At 38.1% G+C, this 24,168-nt stretch overlaps 1 protein-coding gene across 3 annotated transcripts in view; it reads left to right on the forward strand.

Moving 5' to 3' along the window:
- The window catches only part of LOC126199019 (gamma-tubulin complex component 2-like), a 174,539-nt gene that overhangs the window by 94,728 nt on the left and 55,643 nt on the right, over positions 1–24,168 (forward strand). For all 3 annotated transcript variants that reach the window (XM_049935705.1, XM_049935706.1, XM_049935707.1), the window contains exons 10-12: positions 130–383; positions 3,566–3,737; positions 16,465–16,639. In XM_049935705.1, the coding sequence (XP_049791662.1) occupies positions 130–383; positions 3,566–3,737; positions 16,465–16,639 (601 nt within the window). The remainder of the gene's footprint in view (positions 1–129; positions 384–3,565; positions 3,738–16,464; positions 16,640–24,168) is intronic.

Consider the following 24,168-nt stretch of genomic DNA (forward strand, 5'->3'; position numbering starts at 1 on the left):
ATGATTGTAAACATATCTAAATGATATAAAGGTGGAAGTTAGAAGTATAAACATATGTGATTGTATGTGAAATGTGACAACGCTTCTTCAAGAGCTGAAAGGGCTCTAAATGGAACTTTGCTTTTTCAGGTCAGTTAAGCACTATTTCCTTCTCGATCAGGGGGACTTCATTGCTCAATTCATGGAGGTCTGTGAGCAGGAACTATCAAAAAATATTGATGACATAGTACCTACACGACTGGAATCACTGCTGGAACTTGTCCTGCGGACATCGACAGCTAATGTAGATCCATACAAGGATGATATGCGTACTGAACTGCTACCATATGATCTCATTTCACAGATGTTTAAAATACTCAGCATTGAAACTGATGAAGAGAAAGGTATACAACTTTCTGTATTTATATTTAATAACTCAGAGTTTCAGGAATCAGTTGCAATTTTTGAAATATAACATGTAAATAGTCACACATATATTGTTCTATAATACTTCCAATGATAAATCCTGCAGTGAGGGGATGTGGTTGTAAGACAGTGGACTTGCATTGGAGAGTGGAAAATTCAGATCCTCAACTGGTTCATCCAGATCTAGATTTTCCTTGATTTCTCTTTAACTACTGAAGAGGGGGGTTGGTCCTTTGAGGAAGATGCCTGTACCTATTGTAGTAACTTGCAAACTGCAGCGAAGATTTAATATTCTGAAACTTGCCACCTACACAACAAACCACAGAATAGTTGTTATTGTTGTGGTCTTCAGTTCAAAGACTGACCTTATACAGCTCTCCTTGCTAGTCTATCCTGCCCAAGCCTCATCATCTTGCATTACTGCTGCAACCAACATCTATTTCAACTTGCTTACTGGGGTCATGCCTTGATCTCTCTCCTCTTCCCCCACACTTCTCTCTGTTATCGAATTATTGACTACTTTGTGCTTCAGGATGTGTCATCAGTTTCATCTTTTATTCAAGTTGCGCCAAAATATGCTTTTCTGCACAGTTTTATTAAGTGCCTTTTCATTAACTGTCCAACCTACTAATCTTATCTCAGCATTCTTTTATATGATTACATTTCAAAATCTTCTATTCTCTTATTGTCTGTTCTCTTTATTGTCCACATTTCATATCTATACGAACATGTGCTCCAGTCAAATACCGTCAGGAAAGACTTTGTAACCCATTTTTATTCATTGTCAAAAAATTTCTATCTTTCAGAAATAATTTTCTCGCTATTGCACTTGAATTTTATGAACTTTCTACTGTGGCCACTGTATTATTTTGCTGCCTGAACAGCAATATTCATCTACTGCATTTAGTGTGTAATATCTTAATCTAATTCTGTCAGCATTACCTGACTTAACTTTACTACATTCCATTATCCTTGTTTTACTTCTGTTGTTGTTGTTCTTATAATGTCTTCTCGAGACACTGTGCTCTTGATATTCATACAATAGCTTCTCTTTTCTCCAAACAACTCTTTCTTTCCCTGTAGGCAGCATCTTTCTTTCCCCTAATTACACATACCTCTACAGCTTTGCATATTTCCTCTGGCTATTCCTTTTTATCTTTTTACATTTTGTGCCACACTCATTTTTTAGATGTCTGTACACTGAGGTGACAAAAGTCATGTATAGCAATATGCAATATGCACATATACAGATGGTCACATACACGAAATATGATGCCATGGTCGACAGTGTTCACTTAACGATAGAGAGCAGCAGCATTTGCATATAGTTGTCAGCATTAAAAGCCAATCAAAACTGTGTGAAATAAAACATGACCTGGTCAGATGAGTCCGATTTCAGTTGCTGATGGTGGGGTTAAAGTGTATCGCAGACCCCTCAAAGCCATGGATCCAAGTTGTCAACAAGGCACTGTACAAGTTGATGGTGACTCCATAATGGTGTGAGCTGTGCTTATATGGAATGGAGTGGGTCTTCTGGACGTGTAGCTACTTAGAGAGCATTTGCAGCCATTCATCGACATTATGTTCCCAAACAACGATGCAATTTTGATGATGGCAGTGAACCATGTCACTGGGCCATGATTGTTCACAATTTGTTTGATGAACATTCTGGACAATTTGAATGAGTGATTTGACCACACAGAGCAACCGATATGAATCCCATTGGACATTCATGGGACATAATTGAGAGGTCAGTTCGTGCACAATACCATGCTCTGCCAATACTTTTGTATTATGGATGCCTACAAAGGAAGCAAGGCTCAATATTTCTGCAATGACCTGTTGAGTCCATGCCACATTGAGTTTGCTGCACTATGCCAGGCAAAAGGAGGTCCAACACAATATTAAGAGATGTCCTATGTCTTCAGTCACCTCAGTGTATTCTCTTTTGTCTACTTCATTTGCTGTTTGTTTGTGTTTTCTTCTTTCTAAGGATCTTTACTGGGCCTTATATTTATATCTATTTGATCCTCTGCTGCCATTACAGTTTCATCTCCAAAGCTACCCATTCATGTTATATTTTTTCCATTGTTTCTGTCAATTGTTGCCTAATGCTCCTTTTGAATGTATTAATGACTGGTAGTTCTCACAATTTATGTAGGTCCCACCACCTCTATTTTTTCCACTTCTCTGCTGTGTCTACAATTTTAATCTGCAATTAATTAAAGCGAATGCTGCTCGGAGATCACATCTGTCACCAGAAATATTTTCAATTTGTAATGTGGTTTCTAAATCTGTCATACAGTCATATGGTCTATAAGAAATGTTCCTGTGTCACGGTCCCATTCACGTATACAGTGTGGTTGTAATTAAAATGCAACTGAATCCCCTTGGGAAAGATAATAGCCGTATCATTCTCGTACTTTAAGCCATCAGCAGTATCAACATATGAGGCCATGCTGGTTAACATTACGAGGTCAGATCATCTACATCGGCGTCGTCGTCGTCGTCGTCGGCGTCGGCGTCGTCGTCGTCGTCGTCGTCGGCGGCGGCGGCGGCGGCGGCAGCAGCATCAACAACATACATACTCCGCAAGCCACCGCACGGTGCCTGGCAGGGGGTACATTATTCCACTATTGGTCATTTCCTTTCCTTCATATGAACCCTAATTTGTCATATATTTTCTTCGTGGTCATTACACAAAATGTATGTTGGCAGCAGTAGAATTGCTCTGCGATCAGCTTCAGATGTCAGGTGGCCCTTCAACTACTGAAGGAACTGTATGTTAGTCTGGCCTCTCTGCATATACTCCTCTGATACGGTTGCACATACATTATAGCTGTGTATCACTGAGGCATGGCAGTCACCCCACTGTGGCAAGATCCATGATGATTTTTGCCATGATTTGTGTGTGTGTGTGTGTGGGGGGGGGGGGGGGGATGGGGGGTAATAGAAAGTGATGTAAAATTAGTTCAGGTCATAAATCATCTGTATAATACAATGTAAAATCCAGGATTGAATAATGACAATATTATTAAAAGGATAGATTGCTACTCTGTATAATACATTTAAAAAATCACATTGGACTCATAACCTATACAGATATTGATATTCTAAATAATTAATGCTGTGAACACAATTTATTTTTATTTTGTTTCAGAATACCGAGTTGCACTGCATAATGTACATCTGTCTGGAATTGAAGCATTCTCATTTGGTTATGATGTAAAGTGGCCTGTGTCACTGGTACTCAATAGGAAGGCTATAGCTTGTTACCAGATGCTGTTTCGCCACCTTTTCTATTGTAAACACATTGAGAAATTGCTTTGCAGGTTTGTTACATCATTCTCTATGGTTGTCTTTCAACTTTTAAGTAAATTAGGACATTATGTTTTAACAGCAAATGCTGCAAAATGGTACATTCCCTATATCTCTGACAAGAAGCAAAGAGTGTCATTAGGAAAGAGACTTGAATTAAAGAACCAGGCATCATCCAACTAGGAACTAATGACGTAGTGACCCACAAGGTTCCATCATAGGGCCCTTGCTTTCTCTTGTGTATATCAATGATCTTTGCACAGTAACATTATGGGTGCCAAGTTTGGTTTGTTTGCAGATGGTACAAACATTGCAGTAAATAGTAAATCAATTATAGTCTTAGAAAGATTGCTTAATGAAATTTTATGGACATTAATAAATGGTTCCTAGCCAATTCTTTGTCACTAAATTTTGAAGTAAATAAAAGCGCACGTGTGCACCCATGCACATCTTTAAAGAAAGGTTTGCATGGTTTTCTGCTGCTCAATTGTTTCATTATTCTAATAATTCCCTGTTGTTTTCTGAAAACGGTTATGGCCTGGTATACATTTCCCCAGAAAATGATACCGTACTTCAGTATTGAATGTACACAAGCAAAGTATACAGCCCTAACCGTTCCTGCACTAGTATTGTTGCAAAGAATTCTTACTACATAGTTTGTTTTTGCTAGTTTTGAGTTTAGGGATGTGATATGAGCGCTCCATTTAAGATTTTCCTGGTTATGTATCCCAAGAAATTTACTTTCATTGACAGGACTAATGATTTGGTTATCTATACGTGTTGTGCAGCATTTTTATTTTGATCTGTGTGGAAATTTATGAGTACTGTTTTTTGGGGATTAACTATTAGCCTGTTTCTCGTAAACCATTCAGACACTTCTTTTGTAATATATTTTGCAGAGGCAGTGAGATTGTCTTCTTTATTTCCTTCAATCAATAGACTGGTGTCATCTGCAAACAGTACAGGTTCAGAACCCCTAACGTGTAACGGGAAACCATTAAGGTATACCAAAAAAAGAAGGGGGACGTAAAATAGAGCCCTGTGGGACACCATGACTTAGTCCACATGGTACTGAATGGTGTACCTGGAATTCATTTACTTACGTGTACTTAATTTCAATTACCTGAGAACGATATTCCAAATATGCTTTAATCCACTGATTTGGCACACCGCTTACACCATACCGTTCAAGCTTCCTCAGGAGCACAGTATGATCAATCACATCAAAAGCTTTTGTTAGGTCCAACAATAAACCTGAGATAATTCTGTGGTTGTCCACTACATTTAAGGCATGGTTTGTCATGTAGAAAGTGGCTGTTTCAGTTGATTGCTGTGATCTGAAGCCATGTTGACATCCAGAAATAATATTATTATTGTCAAAGAATGTAGAAAGTTGTGAAAGGAACACTTTTTCAATGACTTTTGAAAAACCTGACAGTAGATACACAGGCCCATAGTTATCCATACATTGCTGATCACCTTTTTTATGTAGGGGTTCTACTTGTGCCATTTTCAGTTGCTGTGGGAAGACACCACATGATAAAGAGGAATTGCTTATGTCTAATAAAGGAGATAGTATTTGTCTTGCCGTTATTTTTGTAATCTAATCTGGAATATCATCAATACTAGTTGAATAATTACTCTTCAGTGAATTAATGGTAATTAGGAGCTCTGTTGGGCCTATTGGACTGAGAAACATGGATAAATTATTTATTTCAATAGACTAAAGTCCATGTCATATATAGGTGGATTAGCAAATTTTTCCTTCACTAATTTTGCAGCAACAATTGCATAATAAGAATTGAAGCTGTTTGCAACTGCCCTAGAGTCAGTGACATTCTTGCCATCTTGTGATATTACAATATTTTTGTGAGTTGTCTTCTTCCGCATAAGATCCTGCACAGCTTTCCACATGGATTTAGTTTTATTGGGTGACTTCATAATATATTTGTCATTTTCCTTAATTTTTGTCTCCTTTATGACACATTTCATAACTACCTAGCTTGTATTTTTTGAAATAACTAAGAAATTTTGGACTGCTGTCAGTTTTTGACTGCAGAAAAAGTTCCTGCTTACTTTTACAAGATACTCTAATGGCTGATGTCATCCAGTTTTTGAATCAATCTGTGCTTCTAGGAATCACTTTCCTTTGTGGAAAAGCTATGTCAAAGTTATGCTTGATGTTCAAAAAATTCTCCATCTTTTAATTGGTAATAGAGGTATCATATACTTCCCACCAAGATTGATTGCTGATTAGGTACTGGAAGTATTCAATATTTTCTGACCATAAATTCTTTTATGGATAATATTTTGTACACTGGTTGAAATGTGATTTACAGGTATGGTTACTAATTATGAAAGGCGGTCACTATAGCTGGTATCAAAGTTTTCTGATGTACACTTGTCCATGTTTACACATACCTGATCAAGGAGAGTGACACTTGTTTTTGTTACATGTGTTGGAGAGCTAACAGTCAGACAAAGATTGTAGGCTTTTATAATATTTAAGAACTTTTCCCTGGGAAGGCTATGGCTCAGAAAGTCAATATTAAAATCTCCACACAATACCACTGTTTTCCTAGTTGTCTTGAGTATGCCTAAAGCAAGATCCAGCTTTTTGAAAAAAAGAAAAAAAAAAACACTTATGTTGCTAATAGGAGGTCTATACACACATAAAAGAATAGTTTTTTCAGACATTACCTTAACAGCTGAGATTTCAAAGGCTTTTTCACGCCCTAGTTTGCACACAGAGGCTATACTCTTATAATTTACATTTTCTTTTACATATATACAAGTTCCCCCATGTTTTGATTCCTTACAACAAAGCAGTTTGCAATCTTAAAATGCAATATTTTTAAGTATTGAAAATACTCATTTTGTAACCAACACTCACAAAAACGTAAAACTGAAACGTCTTTCCATTCACTATTCAGGAATATATTTATTTCATCAACTTTATTTGTTAATGACAGTACATTCTGGTGTACAATCTTGCGTCTATTTGCAATTTAATTCTGCATCACATTTTTTTGTGATACAGTCTATGTCCCTAAAAAATGGCTTTCGCCTTTATTATAAGCCATCACATCTTTCTTTATGACCCATTTGTCCAAAGTACTTTGGACTGCTTCTATTCTATACCTGCTGCGAATCAAATTTGCTAAACGACAGATTTCTTCAACCAAAAAATTGTTTCCCACTGTGATTTAAATGAAGGTGACGGCTGGTATGCATGGATCAGTCTAATGTGCTTACATTTATGAAGTCCACATACAGAAATTTTTTGCGTACTTCATTTATGTCTTTGTTTACTCTTCCTATTAATTTATTTACTCACAACCAAAGAGGTAGGTCGTATCTGTGAGGTTGATTTACAACAGCTCCATTTGTGTTGCCTAATTTGGGTAGCACACTTTCAAGAACAGTCATGAGTTCACTACTTTTATCTCTGGCAATATCGTTTGCACCTGCACAAATTATGACACAGTCTTTTGAGTCAAGATTTTCACGTGATTTCAGTACTGTTTTTGTCACTTCTGCAATGCCTGCTCCTGGTTTGACAAAGGCATGGACATTTGCATTAGTTTGTGTATCTGCCACCTCTTCTGCTAGCTGACATCCATGATTATTGGCAAAAATTAGGACTTTTTGTTCTTTTTTGCACACTTGAGGCCAGTCAACTGATTTTTTAGTCACATTTCTTTGTTTACGATGCGACACGTGTGAAAAATTCACATAGCACAGCTGTTGTTGTTTGTAATTATTATCTGGAAACGTATGTTTCTGACTGACATTGTTGGTAGAATCATGTTTGTCATTATAGCTATTTGATGCTTGCACTTTTGTGTTTCCAAGTTTTGGTGCTGGTTTACCCAGTTGTTCTTCCTTTGTTTATATCATTGGTAGCCAATATTTCTTTAACGTTGAGTCGATGTTCCGTTACTTAAGTTTTTACTACCAAGATGTTGCAGCTGTTTCGCCATTAAGAGTACAGTCCATTTAAGTTCACTGAATTTACTGTTTTTTGTAATTAAAATGAGGATGTCATCGTAATGTTTACATATGGATGTCCCTGAATGTACATTTGCCACGATTTCTTCACTACATTTTGATCTTGTAATGATTTTGTTGGCATTTTTTGTTTTAACTTTGCAGCGGTAATGTTTTCCAGGTTGAACCGTGATACCTTTTTTGCACTGAATACATAAAGACTCCTTCTTCTTCTTCCCCCCCCCCCTCTTGGAACTTGATTTTTTGTGCACCTTTTTTCTCTGCCATATTTATTCCTTAATGAAATTTGCAATTAAAAATATATCTCTTTTTCAAACCAACAGCTCAGTTCATGGATCAATTGTATAAATAAGAATAATCCTTACAAAGATTTAAAGTCAGTTACTTTGGTCCACAAAATATGTCCTTTATTCAGGAACACACATTTTCAATAATTTATCAGCAACCAAAAAAAGTTTAACTTCCAATAAAGTTCAATTTTAAAGAAGCCTGAAGTATTTGTTGGTGGCCAACTCCTTCTGCTCCACTGATAAATTTCTTAGTACAAGCGACTGATGCAAGTGTGTGTTACTAATATAATAAAATAATGTGAATATTAGTACAATCTGACCAGTGCAGTAATGCAGTAATTTTAAATAAATGTTGTAAAATGATTATTCTATCCAGTGTTCATTACCTCAGAAATGAAAATATGTTAAATTTTTTTTTTTAACTCGTTCCTTATGCATGGCAGTCATTCCACTTGGGATCCGTGGAACGTACATTAGCACGTTTGTTTTTCATTGCAGTTATTTACTGTGCATTCTTGTTCTTCTGACATGGTCTACATCATGGAGAATCTCCTCTCTGTGCATCAATTGGAACCAAAAGTACCTCTAATTTAATGTAATCTGTACACATGTGATATGGCAGTTGCAGATCATGCCTGTGTATGTTATGCATGTAGCTACCTCATGGGACTTGAAGGAGCAGTAGTTGAAATTGCAGTGAGAAGTGTTCTAGCCTATCACCAATGTTACTGAATCTCTATATTGAACAAATGGTTACTGAAACTAGGGAAAATTTGGAAATGCAACCAAAGTTTTGGAAAAACAATTAAACAGAATTTATAGTGTCTTGAAAAGAAGTAATAAGATGCACGTAAGTAAAATAAGGGTCAATGAGCATAGGTATGTAAATCGTGTGATGGTAAGGAAATTCAATTAAGTAAAGGAACTAAAATTACAAGACGAGTATTGCTGTTTGGGCAACTAAAGTGGATATAAAATCCAAATTGGCAAGAGCAAGAAAAGCTTTTCTGAAACACACTGGGGAAACTTGTATGATCTTCAAGTGATGAATTAGATATTTTACTGTAAGTGCCTTGTCATTTTATTATAAAATATTTATTTGTACCATTTTAAATCAAAAAATCAATATGTGAAAATGGAAAGTCAAATAATATTCCAGGACACCCACTGAGGAACCTTGTTAAAAAGGAGAAATACATTTGGGTGCTGCATGCATAAAGATGTCTTCTACAATTTTACATAAATATGTTAACATCTAATATAAAATTCAGAGTAAGGAAGTCTTTTTCTGGAAGTACTTATGTGAAGTTTAGCTGTATATGGAAGGGAAACATGGACGATAAGTGGTAAACATAAAAAGAGAACTGAAACATTTGAAGTGTGGTTCTGATAATGAATACTGAAGATTAGATGTGTACAAACGATCACTGATGAAGAACTACTGAGTTGATTTGTGGAGAAGAGAAATTTTTAGTACAACTTGACTAAAATAAGGGATTGGTTTATAGGACACTTCCTGAGGCATCAAAGAATATTTAATTTTGTAATGGAGGGAATGGGAGGGGGATAAAAATGGTTAAGGAGGCAGCTTTAATACAATAAGTAGATCCAGCAATATTATGAACAGTATAGATTGCTACTCACTGTAAAGATGACATGTTGAGTTGCTGATAAACACAACGAAAAGACTGTTACACATTGAGGTTTTGGCCAAAGCCTTCTTCACATGACCACTATCTCCAGCCACTCTGGCCTGACTGCAACTGCATTGAATGGAAGCAGCAATTTTAACAATGTGTATTCATGATGACAATAAACAGAACAACAATCAGTATTCCAGTAATGAATAAGTGGTGCTGTTGCATGGTGATAGCAGTCAGAGTCAGCCAGGGCGGCACTCGAGTCACTGCTGGAGTACTGGATATTATTTATGTTTTGCTCTCCCTTTTAATACATTTTGGTAAGATTAATATTGTAATAGATTAATTTTGGGTTGCTCTGTTGAATATGCATGTAAAAGTTCATTTAAAAAGTGTGTAACAGGAAACAGACTGATGTTTTCTGTTAACAGTAGGTATTCCATGACACATGCAGTGAGCAGTTTTTGTTTGGACCGACTCCACATACATGTTGCAAAAACAAAATTGCAAATGTCTGACGAAACGCCAGAGAAAAAGGGCATGACAACCTTTAGGAGAAACATCTTGTATATAGTGTATTCATAATGTATTTAACACATCACTATTACAAGGCACATTTCCAGACAGTCTGAAATATACTAATTTCAAACTCTTCCCTAAGAAAGGGTGTTAGAAAGATATTAATACTAATCAACTGCTCTAATTGGCTCCTCTTCGAAGGTATTGGAAGACTGTGTGTGCAAGAACCATAACAAATCTGTCAAAATAAGATCGTAAGTCAGTCGGTGTGAATTTCAAAGCATTGTCTCTACAGAACATGCCATTTTTCAATTCACAGGTCATATTAAATAAAATTTAAATGACAAAATGTCGCCAGCTGGTACTATCTGTAAGTTGTCAAAAGTATTTGATTAGGCAGCTTACATATTCCCCAAGAAGAGCTTAAATATTATGTCATTAGAAGTCTTGGTGGTAACTGGTTGTCAGCCTATTTAACTATAAGGATGCAGAATGCAGCAGTAAGAAACACAGGTAGTTCATTGTGAAACAGCAACTTCACAAAGGGGAGTAATCACTCCAGGTGTATTGGGTCTGCTCTTGTTCTTACAGTATATAAATGATCTGCCGTCTTATATTCAGCATGCAGAAACAGTCATCTTTGCTGACTATGCAGATATTAAAATCAATCCCAGTGGAATAACTTTCACACTTGAAAATGTAAATAATATTTTCCTGAAAATTAGGAACTAGTTCCCTGCAAATATACACATCAAAAAAACTATTGCATTACCTCGGTTCCGAGAGTTCCGGAACCTGTATAGAAAATTGGAAAAGAGATCAACATAAACATCAGTTCTGCCCTTTATATTGTTCATGAAAACCATACATTTCATGTAATACCACCATACAGTGAGACCTTCAGAGGTGGTGGTCCAGACTGCTGTACACACTGGTATCTCTAATACCCAGTAGCACGTCCTCTTGCATTGATGCATGCCTGTATTCATCATGGCATACTATTCACAAGTTCATCAAGGCACTGTTGGTCCAGATTGCCCTACTTCTCAATGGCGATTCAGTGTAGATCCCCTTGGTGGGTCACATTATCCATAAACATCCCTTTCCAATCCATCCCATGCATATTCGATAGGATTCATGTACGGAGAGCATGCTGGCCACTCTAATCGAGCGATGTCATTATCCGGAAGGAAGGCATTCACAAGATGTGCATGATGGGGACATGTATTGTCGTCCATGAAGACAAATTCCTCGCCAATATACTGCCGATACTTGTCTGAGCCATAATCTATAGGTAGTGGTCATCCACTGCAGTAGTAGCCCTTGACCAGCCTGAGGGTGGCATGTCATTGACAATTCCTGTCTCTCTGTATCTCCTCCATGTCCGAACAACATCGCTTTGGTTCATTCCTAGATGCCTGGACACTTCCCTTGTTGAGAGTCCTTCCTAGCACAAAGTAACAATGCGGACGTGATCGAACCATGGTATTAACCGTATAGACATGGTTGAACTACAGACAACGTGAGCCGTGTACCCTCTTCCTGATAGAATGAGTGGAACTGATCAGCTGTCGGACCCCCTCCATCTAATAGGCACCACTCATGCATGGTTGTTTACATCTTTGGGTGGGTTTAGTGACATCTCTGAACAGTGAAAGGGACTATGTCTGGGATAGAATATCTACAGTCAGCATCTGTTTTCTGGAGTCCTGGGAACCAGGATGATGTAAAACTTTTTTGATATATATGTATACACACAAAATTCAAGCTTTCGCAACCAACGGTTGCTTCATCAGGAAAGAGGGAAGGAGAGGGAAAGACGAAAGGATGTGGGTTTTAAGAGAGAGGGTAAGGAGTCATTCCAATCCCGGGAGCGGAAAGACTTACCTTAGGGGGGAAAAAGGACAGGTATACACTCGCACACACACCCATATCCAACCACACATACACAGACACAAGCAGACATTTGTAAAGGCAAAGAGATTCGGCAGAGATGTCTGTCGAGGCAGAAGTACAGAGGCAAAGATGTTGTTGAAAGACAGGTGAGGTATGAGCGGCGGCAACTTGAAAATAGCGGAGGTTGAGGCCTGGCGGATAACGAGAAGAGAGGATATACTGAAGGGCAAGTTCCCATCTCCGGAGTTCTGACAGGTTGGTGTTAGTGGGAAGCTTCAAGGAATCCTCAGAACCTTAGGCCCCCTACAAAACCTTTCACCTGACTCCATCAACATCCTGACCCCACCGACACCCCGCAGCCCTACCTTCTACCTTCTTCCTAAAATTCACAAACCCAATCATCCCGGCCGCCCCATTGTAGCTGGTTACCAAGCCCCCACAGAACGTATCTCTGCATACGTAGATCAACACCTACAACCCATTACATGCAGTCTTCCATCCTTCATCAAAGACACCAACCACTTTCTCGAAAGCCTGGAATCCTTATCCAATCTGTTACCCCCGGAAACCATCCTTGTAACCATTGATGCCACTTCCTTATACACAAATATTCTGCACGTCCAGGGCCTCGCTGCGATGGAGCACTTCCTTTCAAGCCTATCACCTGCCACCCTACCTAAAACCTCTTTCCTCATTACCTTAGCCAGCTTCATCCTGACCCACGACTTCTTCACTTTCGAAGGCCAGACATACCAACAATTAAAGGGAATAGCCATGGGTACCAGGATGGCTCCTTCGTATGCCAACCTATTATTGGTCGCTTAGAGGAAGCCTTCTTGGTTACCCAGGCCTGCCAACCCAAAGTTTGGTACAGATTTATTGATGACATCTTCATGATCTGGACTCACAGTGAAGAAGAACTCCAGAATTTCCTCTCCAACCTCAACTCCTTTGGTTCCATCAGATTCACCTGGTCCTACTCCAAATCCCATGCCACTTTCCTTGACGTTGACCTCCATCTGTCCAATGGCCAGCTTCATACGTCCGTCCACATGAAACCCACCAACAAGCAACAGTACCTCCATTATGACATCTGCCACCCATTCCACATCAAACGGTCCCTTTCCTACAGCCTAGGTCTTTGTGGCTAACGAATTTGCTCCAGTCCGGAATCCCTGAACCATTACACCAACAACCTGACAACAGCTTTCGCATCCTGCAACTACCCTCCCGACCTGGTACAGAAGCAAGTAACCAGAGCCACTTCCTCATCCCCTCAAACCCGGAACCTCCCACAGAAGAACCACAAAAGTGCCCCACTTGTAACAGGATACTTTCCGGGACTGGATCAGGCTCTGAATGTGGCTCTCCAGCAGGGATACGACTTCCTCAAATCCTGAAATGAGATCCATCCTTCATGAAATCCTCCCCACTCCACCAAGAGTGTCTCCGCCGTCCACCTAACCTTAGTAACCTCTTAGTTCATCCCTATGAAATCCCCAAACCACCTTCCCTACCCTCTGGCTCCTATCCTTGTAACCGCCCCCAGTGTAAAACCTGTCCCATGCACCCTCCCACCACCACCTACTCAAGTCCTGTAACCCGGAAGGTGTACACGATCAAAGGCAGAGCCACGTGTGAAAGCACCCACATGATTTACCAACTGACCTGCCTACACTGTGAAGCTTTCTATGTGGGAATGACCAGCAACAAACTGTCCATTCGCGTGAATGGACACAGGCAGACAGTGTTTGTTGGTAATGAGGATCACCCTGTGGCTAAACATGCCTTGGTGCACGGCCAGCACATCTTGGCACAGTGTTACACCGTCCGGGTTATCTGGATACTTCCCACCAACACCAACCTATCCGAACTCCGGAGATGGGAACTTGCCCTTCAGTATATCCTCTCTTCTCGTTTCCCGCCAGGCCTCAACATCTGCTAATTTCAAGTTGCTGCCGTTCATATCTCACCTGTCATTCAACAACATCTTTGCCTCTGTACTTCTGCCTCGACTGACATCTTTGCCGAATCTCTTTGCCTTTACAAATGTCTGCTTGTGTCTGTGTATATGTGGTTGGATATTGGTGTGTGTGCGAGTGTATACCTGTCCTTTTTTCCCCCTAAGGTAAGTCTTTCCGCTCCCGGGATTGGAATGACTCCTTACGCTCTCCCTTAAAACCCACATCCTTTCGTCTTTCCCTCTCCTTCCCTCTTTCCTGATGAGGCAACAGCTTGTTGCGAAAGCTTGAATTTTGTGTGTATGTTTGTGTTTGTTTGTGTGTCTGTCGACGTGCCAGCGCTTTTGTTTGGTAAGTCACATCATCTTTGTTTTTAGATATATTTTTTCCCAGGTGGAATGTTTCCTTCTATATATATGTGTGTGTGTGGGTGGGTGGTGGGGGGGGGGGGGGGGGTGGGCATGCACAAGTGCAATACTTGCAATTCAGTAGTGCACAAGGCCTGCCCACACCATTAGAAATAATGCGTGAGAGTAAATCAATAAATGAAACAGACTATTCTAAATTCAAATGTGTTTGTATTGATAAGAACCTGAAATGGCAATCGCATATTACTGATTTTCTTAAACATCTTTGTTCTGCAGCATTTGCAATGTGGATGATATTTAATTTTGTAAGCAAAACTGTTAAAAAGTTGTGTTTTTGTATTTTCATTCACCAATGTATTACATCATTTCCTTGGGTAATTCGTTATTGAGGAAATAAGTATTTTCTATACAGAAATGTCTAATAATGATAATGTGTTATGTCCCCTCTAGAAACTCGACCAACTTTAAACAGTTGAACATAACAACCACCTACCAGTACATTTGCTTCTTTATGAAGTTGATTGTCAAGAATCAGTTACAGTTTGAAAATGTAGGCCACTTACCCAGTGATGTAGAGAATTTAACAGATAATAAATTTAACTCTAAACATAAATGGAAATCATATCTGCCTGATCATATCTTCTAATCCGTAGTGGAATTTTTGAATGTATAAGTATGGTGTGTGTGTGTGTGTGTGTGTGTGTGTGTGTTGTGTGTGTGTGTGTGTGTGTGTGTGTGTGTGTGAGAGAGAGAGAGAGAGAGAGAGAGAGAGAGAGAGAGAGAGAGAGTGTGTGAGAGAGATAATGAATGTTACTAGATGGAAGGGAAAAGAAAAGGGGGGGGGGGAGGAGTTGCAGAAAACAGTCACATAAGTGATCAGCTGGTTGCCATATTTTTCTCTGAGAAACTCTACCATAATTGTACAAATTAATTTATTACACATCATAGTTAGAGAGATCATGTTTATGACCCATGGAACATGTAAATAATGGACTGTTCTCTTGAAACTGTGCCAGCAGCCATATCTTGAATATATTACATTATTTTGTAAGTGTCTTTTAATTGTGCCTGTCTACAACTTAGCGTGTTATCTTATGGTAAATAGCAATCTATCTTTTCCTGCATTGTCAATATATCACACACATATTCATGCCAGGAGGGTTTGCAGTTAGCAGATATTATATCATTTATATCAGAAGCAACAATTTTGTTAATAGGCCACTGTCAATTTGACCCAAGACTAAAAAGTAGATGCAGATCTGGCTCTTTCCCAATGATGCGTGTTAGATAAAAGTGTATAATGCAAGGCATCAGAGTAAATGAATGCTCCGCATTCTCTCCACTGCAAGATGTCAATGTTTTTACCTTCCTAAACCAATGATAATAACTCACGAGGTGTGCTGAAATTGGGTTTGTGCGGGTGCTTATGCCTACAATAATACTGCTCACAGGATAACCAGAACACAAGCATGTGTTGAAGATAATTGGTTCTAGACACATCTGAATATATCTGGCAGCTCTGATCTGATTTCCTTGAATTTTTGGCTTGTCACATAAGTGAAAGAAACCATTTATTACCAATGTTGATGTGTGCAAGCCAGAGGAAGGAGAGGCCCATGAAGATGATTTAAACTAAATTAATCTTATGGAAAGAGTCATGTGATGTACTATGTCTTTTTGAATTCAGTGTGCTTACATATATTTTTAAGTCATCAGGCATTGGGCCTGGTTTTTATTATTTTCTCATTCATTGTCGCACTCATAATAACCAGTAATGCCATGGATTGAAAAAGATGCTGTTGTAAGTCTGTAAACTATAAGTCTATTAGATAATAATATGTTTCAAAATTCACTACTGTTGCACAACATTCATAAAGCTGTTCAACACAATATTCACTAAACTGTAGGACCTAAGAGTTATTACACATTTTTCTATACATAAGATTTGATTAACAATCACTTCTAAATATTGAATGTCATGATACCTGTGTAGAGATAAATGAACAATGCAGTTAATTTAAATTTCATCACAGTGAATTTAGCACTTCTGTTTCAGGGTTTGGAAGAAAAACAAAATGGCTAAGCTGTTTTCCAATAAAGCCCTGATTATGTACACTCCAGCATTTGCCCTTCGAATGAGAATGCTTGATTATGTACAGAATCTTGAGTACTACATGATGGTTGAAGTAATTGAACCAAATTGGGTTAACTTTCTCTCAAACATCAACAAGGTATTGAATATCAGTTTTTACAATTAATTAAGTATTTTATTGAGACAGTAATTTTATGGAACACTTCTGGAACGAGTCTGGCCGTGCTGTTGTGTTTTAAAATGGTATACTATTTTGTCTAAACATTCCAGTAACAATGGCTGGCCCTCTACATAAGAAATTAAATATTTCTGAATGAAAACTGTCACTTAGTATATGAATTTTAATCTTTGTTACCTATTAAAATTATGTAGTTTACAGCTTTCCAAACCTGAGAAAGTCAAACCTTACATTGAAATTCATGCTTTTAAAAAAATAATGCTATGAATAAGAGAACTGTCAGCATATTAAAGATGTCTTTGTTCAAATCATAATCCAGAGCTAAATATCAACAGTGACAGAGATTAAACTTGTTGCTTTTTAGTTCACACCTAAACAAGCAAGCAGTTGGTAACTTTACTGTGCTAAGGTGTAATGAATGAAATTTAAAACAAATTTGATTTGAAAGTGTATAGTTTACTAGTTTTGTAATATCTATTAGCAATGTTAACTTTTCATCACTTTAGATGAAACTGTTTACACAGGCTCTTCATTATGGTCTTCACTGAGGGAGTGTTGCAAACACTTCACATTATAAAACCAATTTAATTGAGTTATCCATGACTAATCATGCATGTTAATCTTGTACTGCTCTCAGTTTTAATTACCTTCCAGAGAGGGACAACTATACTGGAAAATCCCTTTGAAACAGCAGTTCAAGTACAATTATGTGGCTCTATTATCAACATTCTTAATTGTGTGGATTATGGCATCTCTTTATGCAGTTTGCCATTTGATCTCTTGATATTCATGCAGCTATGTCTCTGTCCTCCAAAGCTTTCTTTAATGTTCCTATAAACAGTATTTAGCTCTTGAACTGGTGTTTATTTGGTAATAAATATGCAACCAGTCGCTTTTTTATGATTTTTCAATAGCTCGAAAACATGTTGATGGTTGAATAAATCGTAAAAAAGCGACTGGTTGCATATTTATTACCAAATAAACAGCAGTTTAAATCACAGTCACAGTTTGTCATCCACAATGGATATACTGAAAGTATTTAGCTTTTCCCTAGTTGTGTATGGATTTACAGCTTTGCATTTCTCCTTTAGCCATTTCCAGTGTACCACTTTGCTTCTGTTGATCTCTTTTTTTAATCATCTGTATTCTCTTATGACTACTTAATTCGCCATCTTTTTTATATTCTCTCTTTTCATCAGTTAAATTAGATATTTCATGTGTTGTCCAATAATTTCTATTGGGACTTAACTTTTTGCCTATTTGATCCTCTGCCATGTCCATTGCTCCATCTCTCGAAGCTACCCTTTCTTCTTCTATTATATTTCTTTCCCCTGGTTTTGAATGTTAGCAGTGATTCAGTTGTGCTCTGTCAAAATTCTACCAAGCAGCTTCCTCTTTCATTTATTCCCCCAGTCTGTGATCTGCTGTTTTTCCTTCTCTTCTCTACTGCTGAATCCTAGTTATGCCTAAATTTCCATCTCACTTTACCACCTGAATAAATTTTTTTATTTCATCGTACATTCGTGCAATCTCTATATGTGCATATACTCTGGAATTCACACTTATGTGCTTGGCAGAAGACTCATAAAACCACCTTTATACTATTTATCGACAATTTGACTCTCAACTAATTTGTGGTAAAAATGGTCATCTAAATATCTGTGGGGGATCAGTTTCTCATACTTTATTGCCATGGTCATTTCTCCCTCTGTAGGGTGGGAGTCAACAAAGTGCCTCCGAATTTTTTTTTTTTTTGTGAAAGCTCTTGAAGCTTTTTAAATAAAACAGATGTTAGTAATGTTCTACAGTCTTATTCTCCATGCCAACGTATTATTTCTCAATATAGCCAACCTGGCGATGAACACATTTCTCCTAATGAGAGACCAGTTTGTTGACACCATCACTGTAGGACATTTGACTTTGTTGTCTGAGCCACAACCCACCTATGCTTGCACCACTTTATCACTGCCAAAGTGAGGACCTTGAATATGTTTTTTAAGTTTTGGAAACAGATAAAAATCAGATAGGATCAAGATGGTGCTATACGGTGGATGATTGATGACAGTGAACCCAAGGCATCAGATTGTTGGAGATGTTGCAGCACTCATGTATGGCCTGGCATTGTCATGCCAAAGGAGATAGTGCTCCATATATGGATTAACTCCTCAGATTCAAATCTCAGTTACAGCATTCTGTTTCTCACACACAGACATTGTTATGTTATACACCACCATATGTTACTTGCTACAATTCCAAGCCATCTAGTGATAGATAGCTGCAAATATGTAAACACGAAGAACAAAGATGTAGAAAGTTAATAATGTCTGTTTTATTCAAAAAGAGTTCGTGCTTTCAGTTTTGTGAGGGTCTCACAGTACACCAAAATAGTTACATTAGACACTGCCATCTTACACACTACACTTTGGAGGCCTCTACCACAGAAGGTTTTAACTTGCGTCAGCAAAGTGGGAAAGTTGACTGAGTGATGTGCATGACATCTAATAACTCATCCAATCTTGAGAACGGAATAAAAAATTCAGAGGCATTACTTTTCAGCATGCCCTCATATTTTTACATTTGGGGAAGAAAGTTGGTGATGAAAATTTCATGAAAAGATTTCTCCATGTTGAAAAGCACCTATGTTTTAATTATTGCCGCCCCAACTTATGTATCATATCTGTAGCACTCTCTCTCATATTTCACAATAGTACAAAACGAGCTGCTCTCCTCGGAACTTTTTTGATGCTCTCTATCAGTCCTTTCCGATAATTGTCTCCTGTACAATACAGCAGTACTCCAGAAGAGGATGGACAGGTGTAGTGTAGGCAGTTTCTTTAGTAGATTTATTGCATCTTCTAAATGTTCTCCCAGTAAAACACAGTATTTGGTATGCTTTTGCTACATAATTTTTTTATGTGATGGTTTCAATTTAAGTTGTTCATTGTTGTAATCCCAGGTATTTAATTGAACTGGCAACCATTAAATTTATGTGATTTATTGTGTAATCTAAATAGGATCAATTGCCACTTTTGAATCAATCAGATATGTTGTCTAAATTCTTCTCGTGACGTTATAGACAATAAAAGTGTTATCTGCAATCAAGAACAGCAGTGAGCCCATCAAACTTCTTGGGGAACCCCAGGAATCACTTATGTTTCACTCAGTGACTTCCTGTAAATTACTGCAAATTGTGACTTTTGACAGGAAATCACTTATCTATTCACACAATTGAGACTATACTCCATTGGCACATGGTTGGATTAGAATTTTCTTGAGAGGAACAGTTCCAAAACCCTTCTAGAAATCAACAAATATGGGATCAGTTTGAGATCCCAACAGTATCACTCATTTATCCATATGAATAAAGAGCCAGTTGTGTTTCCTAAGAACAATGTTTCCTGAATCAGATCTGATTGTGTGGCATTTCATAATGTTGGAACACAGTATGCGTTCCAAAATCCTACTGCAAATCAACATTAGTGATATGGATCTGCAATTCATCAGATTACTTCTACGTCCTTTCTTTTTCATTGATGTCATCAGTGCAACTTTCCAGTCTTTGGGTGGATCTTTTGCTGAGCAAGCACATTTATATGATTGATAAAAATTGAGCTATTTCATCAATATATTCTGAAAGGACCCTAATTGGTACACAGTCTAGACCAGAAGACTTGTCTTTAAGTGACTTATGTTGTTTCACTGCTTCCAAATGACTCATGTTGGCAGCTGTTTGATTCAAATTCTGAAATAGTTACGTAGGTGGAGGAGTTTTGGAAAAGCCTGTTTAGTAACTCCACTTAAGTGATACTGTCATTGGGAGAATTACCATTTCTATCACACATTGAAGATATTGTGTCTGGCCACTGGTATACTTCACATAAGATGACAATCTCCCTGGATTGTTTGCCACATTTGGAGGCAGAGTATTCCTGTGGAAATTATTAAAATCATCTTGCACTGAAGTCTGTGCTATGTCTCGAGCTTCTATAAAGCAATGCCAGTCTTGGAAATTTTGCATTCTTTCTTGTGCTTCTGCAGCAGTGTCAGGATATTTTTCTGTACCATGGGGAATCTGTTCCGTTATTTTACTTAGTATGAAACCTTCAATTGCCATGAACAGGAATTCTCTGGATTTGTGCCACAAGTGTTTGACACTTACATACTTAGTTTCAAAGGAATGGACACATGCTCTTAGGGCCGGCCGGGGTGGCCGAGCGGTTGTAGTTGCTACAGTCTGGAACCGCGTGACCGCTATGGACGCAGGTTCGAATCCTGCCTCGGACATGGATGTGTGTGAAGTCCTTAGGTTAGTTAGGTTTAAGTAGGTCTAAGCTCTCGGGGACTGATGACCTTAGAAGTTAAGTCCCATAGTGCTCAGAGCCATTTGAACCATTTGAACATGCTCTTAGGAAGACATCAAGCAAGTTTTTATCAGCTATTTTAAAATAGATATACGAGGGCGGTTCAGAAAGTAACCTCCGATTGGTCACAGTGCGGGTTGTGGGGGGAGTAGCGACGCCATCTGTGCGTTCACGCACTCAACAGGTCAGTCGGCATCAAGCCGTGGTCGAGTGAACGTCGTACCTGCGCTAGTTTAGTTTTTGTGGCAGTTTGAAATGTGTGCTGCAATAGAAAACCCCGCCAAATGTGAAGTGCGTGCTGTCATAAGGTTTTTTACAGCCAAAGGATATTCTGCAGCAGCTATTCATCGTGAGCTTTGTGCCGTGTACAGACCAAGAGTTATGAGTGAAGGAGTTGTCCGTGAATGGGTACGTTTATTTAAAAGTGGACGAGAAAACGTTCATGATGAAGAGAGGAGTGGTAGACCATCATTGGTGACTGACGAACTCGTTCAGACAGTTGATGCAAAAGTTCGTGAAAATCGACGTTTCTCAATGTCGGAGTTGTCTACTGGTTTTCCACAGATTTCTAAGACTCTCTTGTACGAGATAGTGACAGCAAGATTGGGTTACCGTAAGTTCTGTGCACGATGGGTGCCCAAAATTCTTACCGGCCACCACAAAACTCAAAGAATGGCCTCTGCATTAGACTTTCTGTCACGTTATGAGGACGAAGGAGAACCATTGTTAAACAGAATCGTGACCGGTGACGAAACCTGGATTAAGTACGTGAACCCTGAGACAAAAGAACAATCAAAGATGTGGGCACATTCAAATTCGCCTACCAAACCAAGAAAAGCCTCGCAAGATTTTTCTGCCAGAAAACTAATGGCAACGGTGTTTTGGGATGCCAAAATAATTTTTGGAGAAAGCACTTAGTAAAATTTGGATGATGTATTATGCGTACTACTGTCTTTAAACATATATGTTTGCCAATGTGAAAGGGTAAACTGAAGTCACCAACTACTATAATTATATGAGTTAAGCATCTGTTCAAGATGAGACTCAAATTTTCTGTACATTTTCAGCAACTATTTCATCTGAGCAGGGGTCCAGTAAAAGGAATGAACTGAGGAGCCTGTTTTCAGAGTGACGTTTCTCCATGAAACCACACATTTTAAATAATCTATTTAATTTTAATTCCTGAATCCTAATTTTTGCCAAATAGCTCCGTTTTTATGTTGTAAATACGGATATAATGGAAACGAAAATGTGGTCCTTAGGAAATGGTAGCTACTGCATTTTGGGTTTTGTAATTGTCAGTTACAGCAAAATCGCTGAATTTTTCTGTATCTCACCATTAGAATTAAGTATAATTTTTATCTGTGTAATGTAAAAGATCAAATACAATTTACATCAAGTCAGGCACTATTTAAACTGTTGTTAAAAAAGTATATTCAGCCAAAAAATGTTGAAGATAAGTGCTAAATTTCACACAAAGAGTTTGTCATTATTTGCTGGGAACAGCATTCACTTAGACTGAAAAGAAAAGACCTTGTTATAAAGTGGCATAGCATAATGTCCATCAGTTACCATTAATGTACTTAAAAGCTGATTCACATCATCCAATTTTTTTTGCTTAAGGCTTCAATGACTCCACATCAACTACAAGAGATGACTGTTACTTGACTCTTTTGAATTTTGTAAGCTTACATATTTCAAATAAGTCAGAATAATATTCTTTGCAAGAGACAGACTTCGATTGCATGGGATCATTCTCATGTCAGGTGTCTTGAAATTTGTTTTTGCCTTGATGATTGAACCAACTCAAAGTTACCTGTTATCAACCTGCCAGTTGACGCTAAGAATATGCACCTGGTTCATCTGCTGGAAAACTGTACGTTACTCCTCTGGTAGAAACACAAGTTTGGTTTTTTTAAATAGTTTTTCCACCCTGCCAAAAGCCCTATCTATCAGCAAATAACTGTGACCACACACAGTAAATGTAGTTTCAAAAACGACATTGGATGTGTCTGAAAATTTACTTAGCTTTGATAACACACAATTTTTTGTTCTGTCCAGCACAACCATCACAGAATAATTTAAATTTTCTGATTTACGGTTTGTCTTTACAGAAGTTTGTTAAATGGTGGAATAGTACACTGGCAACTTGTGAGTTCCCCTGCTTGGCATCACGTTCAGTCCAAGTGTAGAAGTGAACATCAAGAGCACTCTGCTTATAATGAGAGCCATACTGTTGAATGATGCACAAATAAAACTGCCTTTTTGACGAGAGTAGAATGCCTCACCCAATGCAGTACAAGGTAATGACTGATTCTGCATCATACCGAAGACAAAACACGGTATCTTCAGGTAGTGGTGCCCCTGTCAAGCGATAAAATTGTTTGGCTCATTGCTTATGAACTAAAAGTTCACGAGTGATGATCTTCCTCTCATTGCTTTTCTCAATTTATTGTGCTGTTTTCATTGCGCACAGCAGCTGGAGATGAACACACAAGGGGTTACAAATCTTAGGTTGAACTGTGTCGTAAAAACTACATAGTAGAGGTGATACTTGCAAGTCATATCCTCATCTTCATCATTGTAATATCCTCAAAATATTTTCCATAGGACTGTGTTACGCTTTGTGTCGGTAATTTCTGTGTGATATCTGAAAGTAAAGTGAAACTGGATTATAACACTACAGTATATTATACTGCAGTAAAATATTACAGTATGTCCTGTGGTTAGACTTAGATGGAAAATATGTTACACATAAGAAATGCATTTGTATTTGTCTCTAAAAAGGCTACATTTAAATAAATATATTAGTTTCAGTAAATTTGCTGTTAATAGGCTAGCTTACCTTTTCCATTCCAAAATACCCTGGAGTACTTTCGAACATCTGCATATGTTCACATGTCACTTTCTTCATTCATTCCATCATTTGATAAATTTGTTGCTCTCCTCTTGCCCCTTGTATGGCTGTCTGAACATTGAAATGTAGCTAAATGTTGCACTCATTGTGGGTCATTCTAAGTATGCTAAAAAAGACAGCACAACATAATTTTTCATTATCCTCAGAAAGAATCCACTCAAACGATGCCTTTGTGGACTGTTGCCTTTGTGGACTGTTGCCTTTGTGGACTG

The sequence above is a fragment of the Schistocerca nitens genome, chromosome 8, assembly GCF_023898315.1.
Source record: "Schistocerca nitens isolate TAMUIC-IGC-003100 chromosome 8, iqSchNite1.1, whole genome shotgun sequence".
Lineage (NCBI taxonomy): Eukaryota > Metazoa > Arthropoda > Insecta > Orthoptera > Acrididae > Schistocerca > Schistocerca nitens.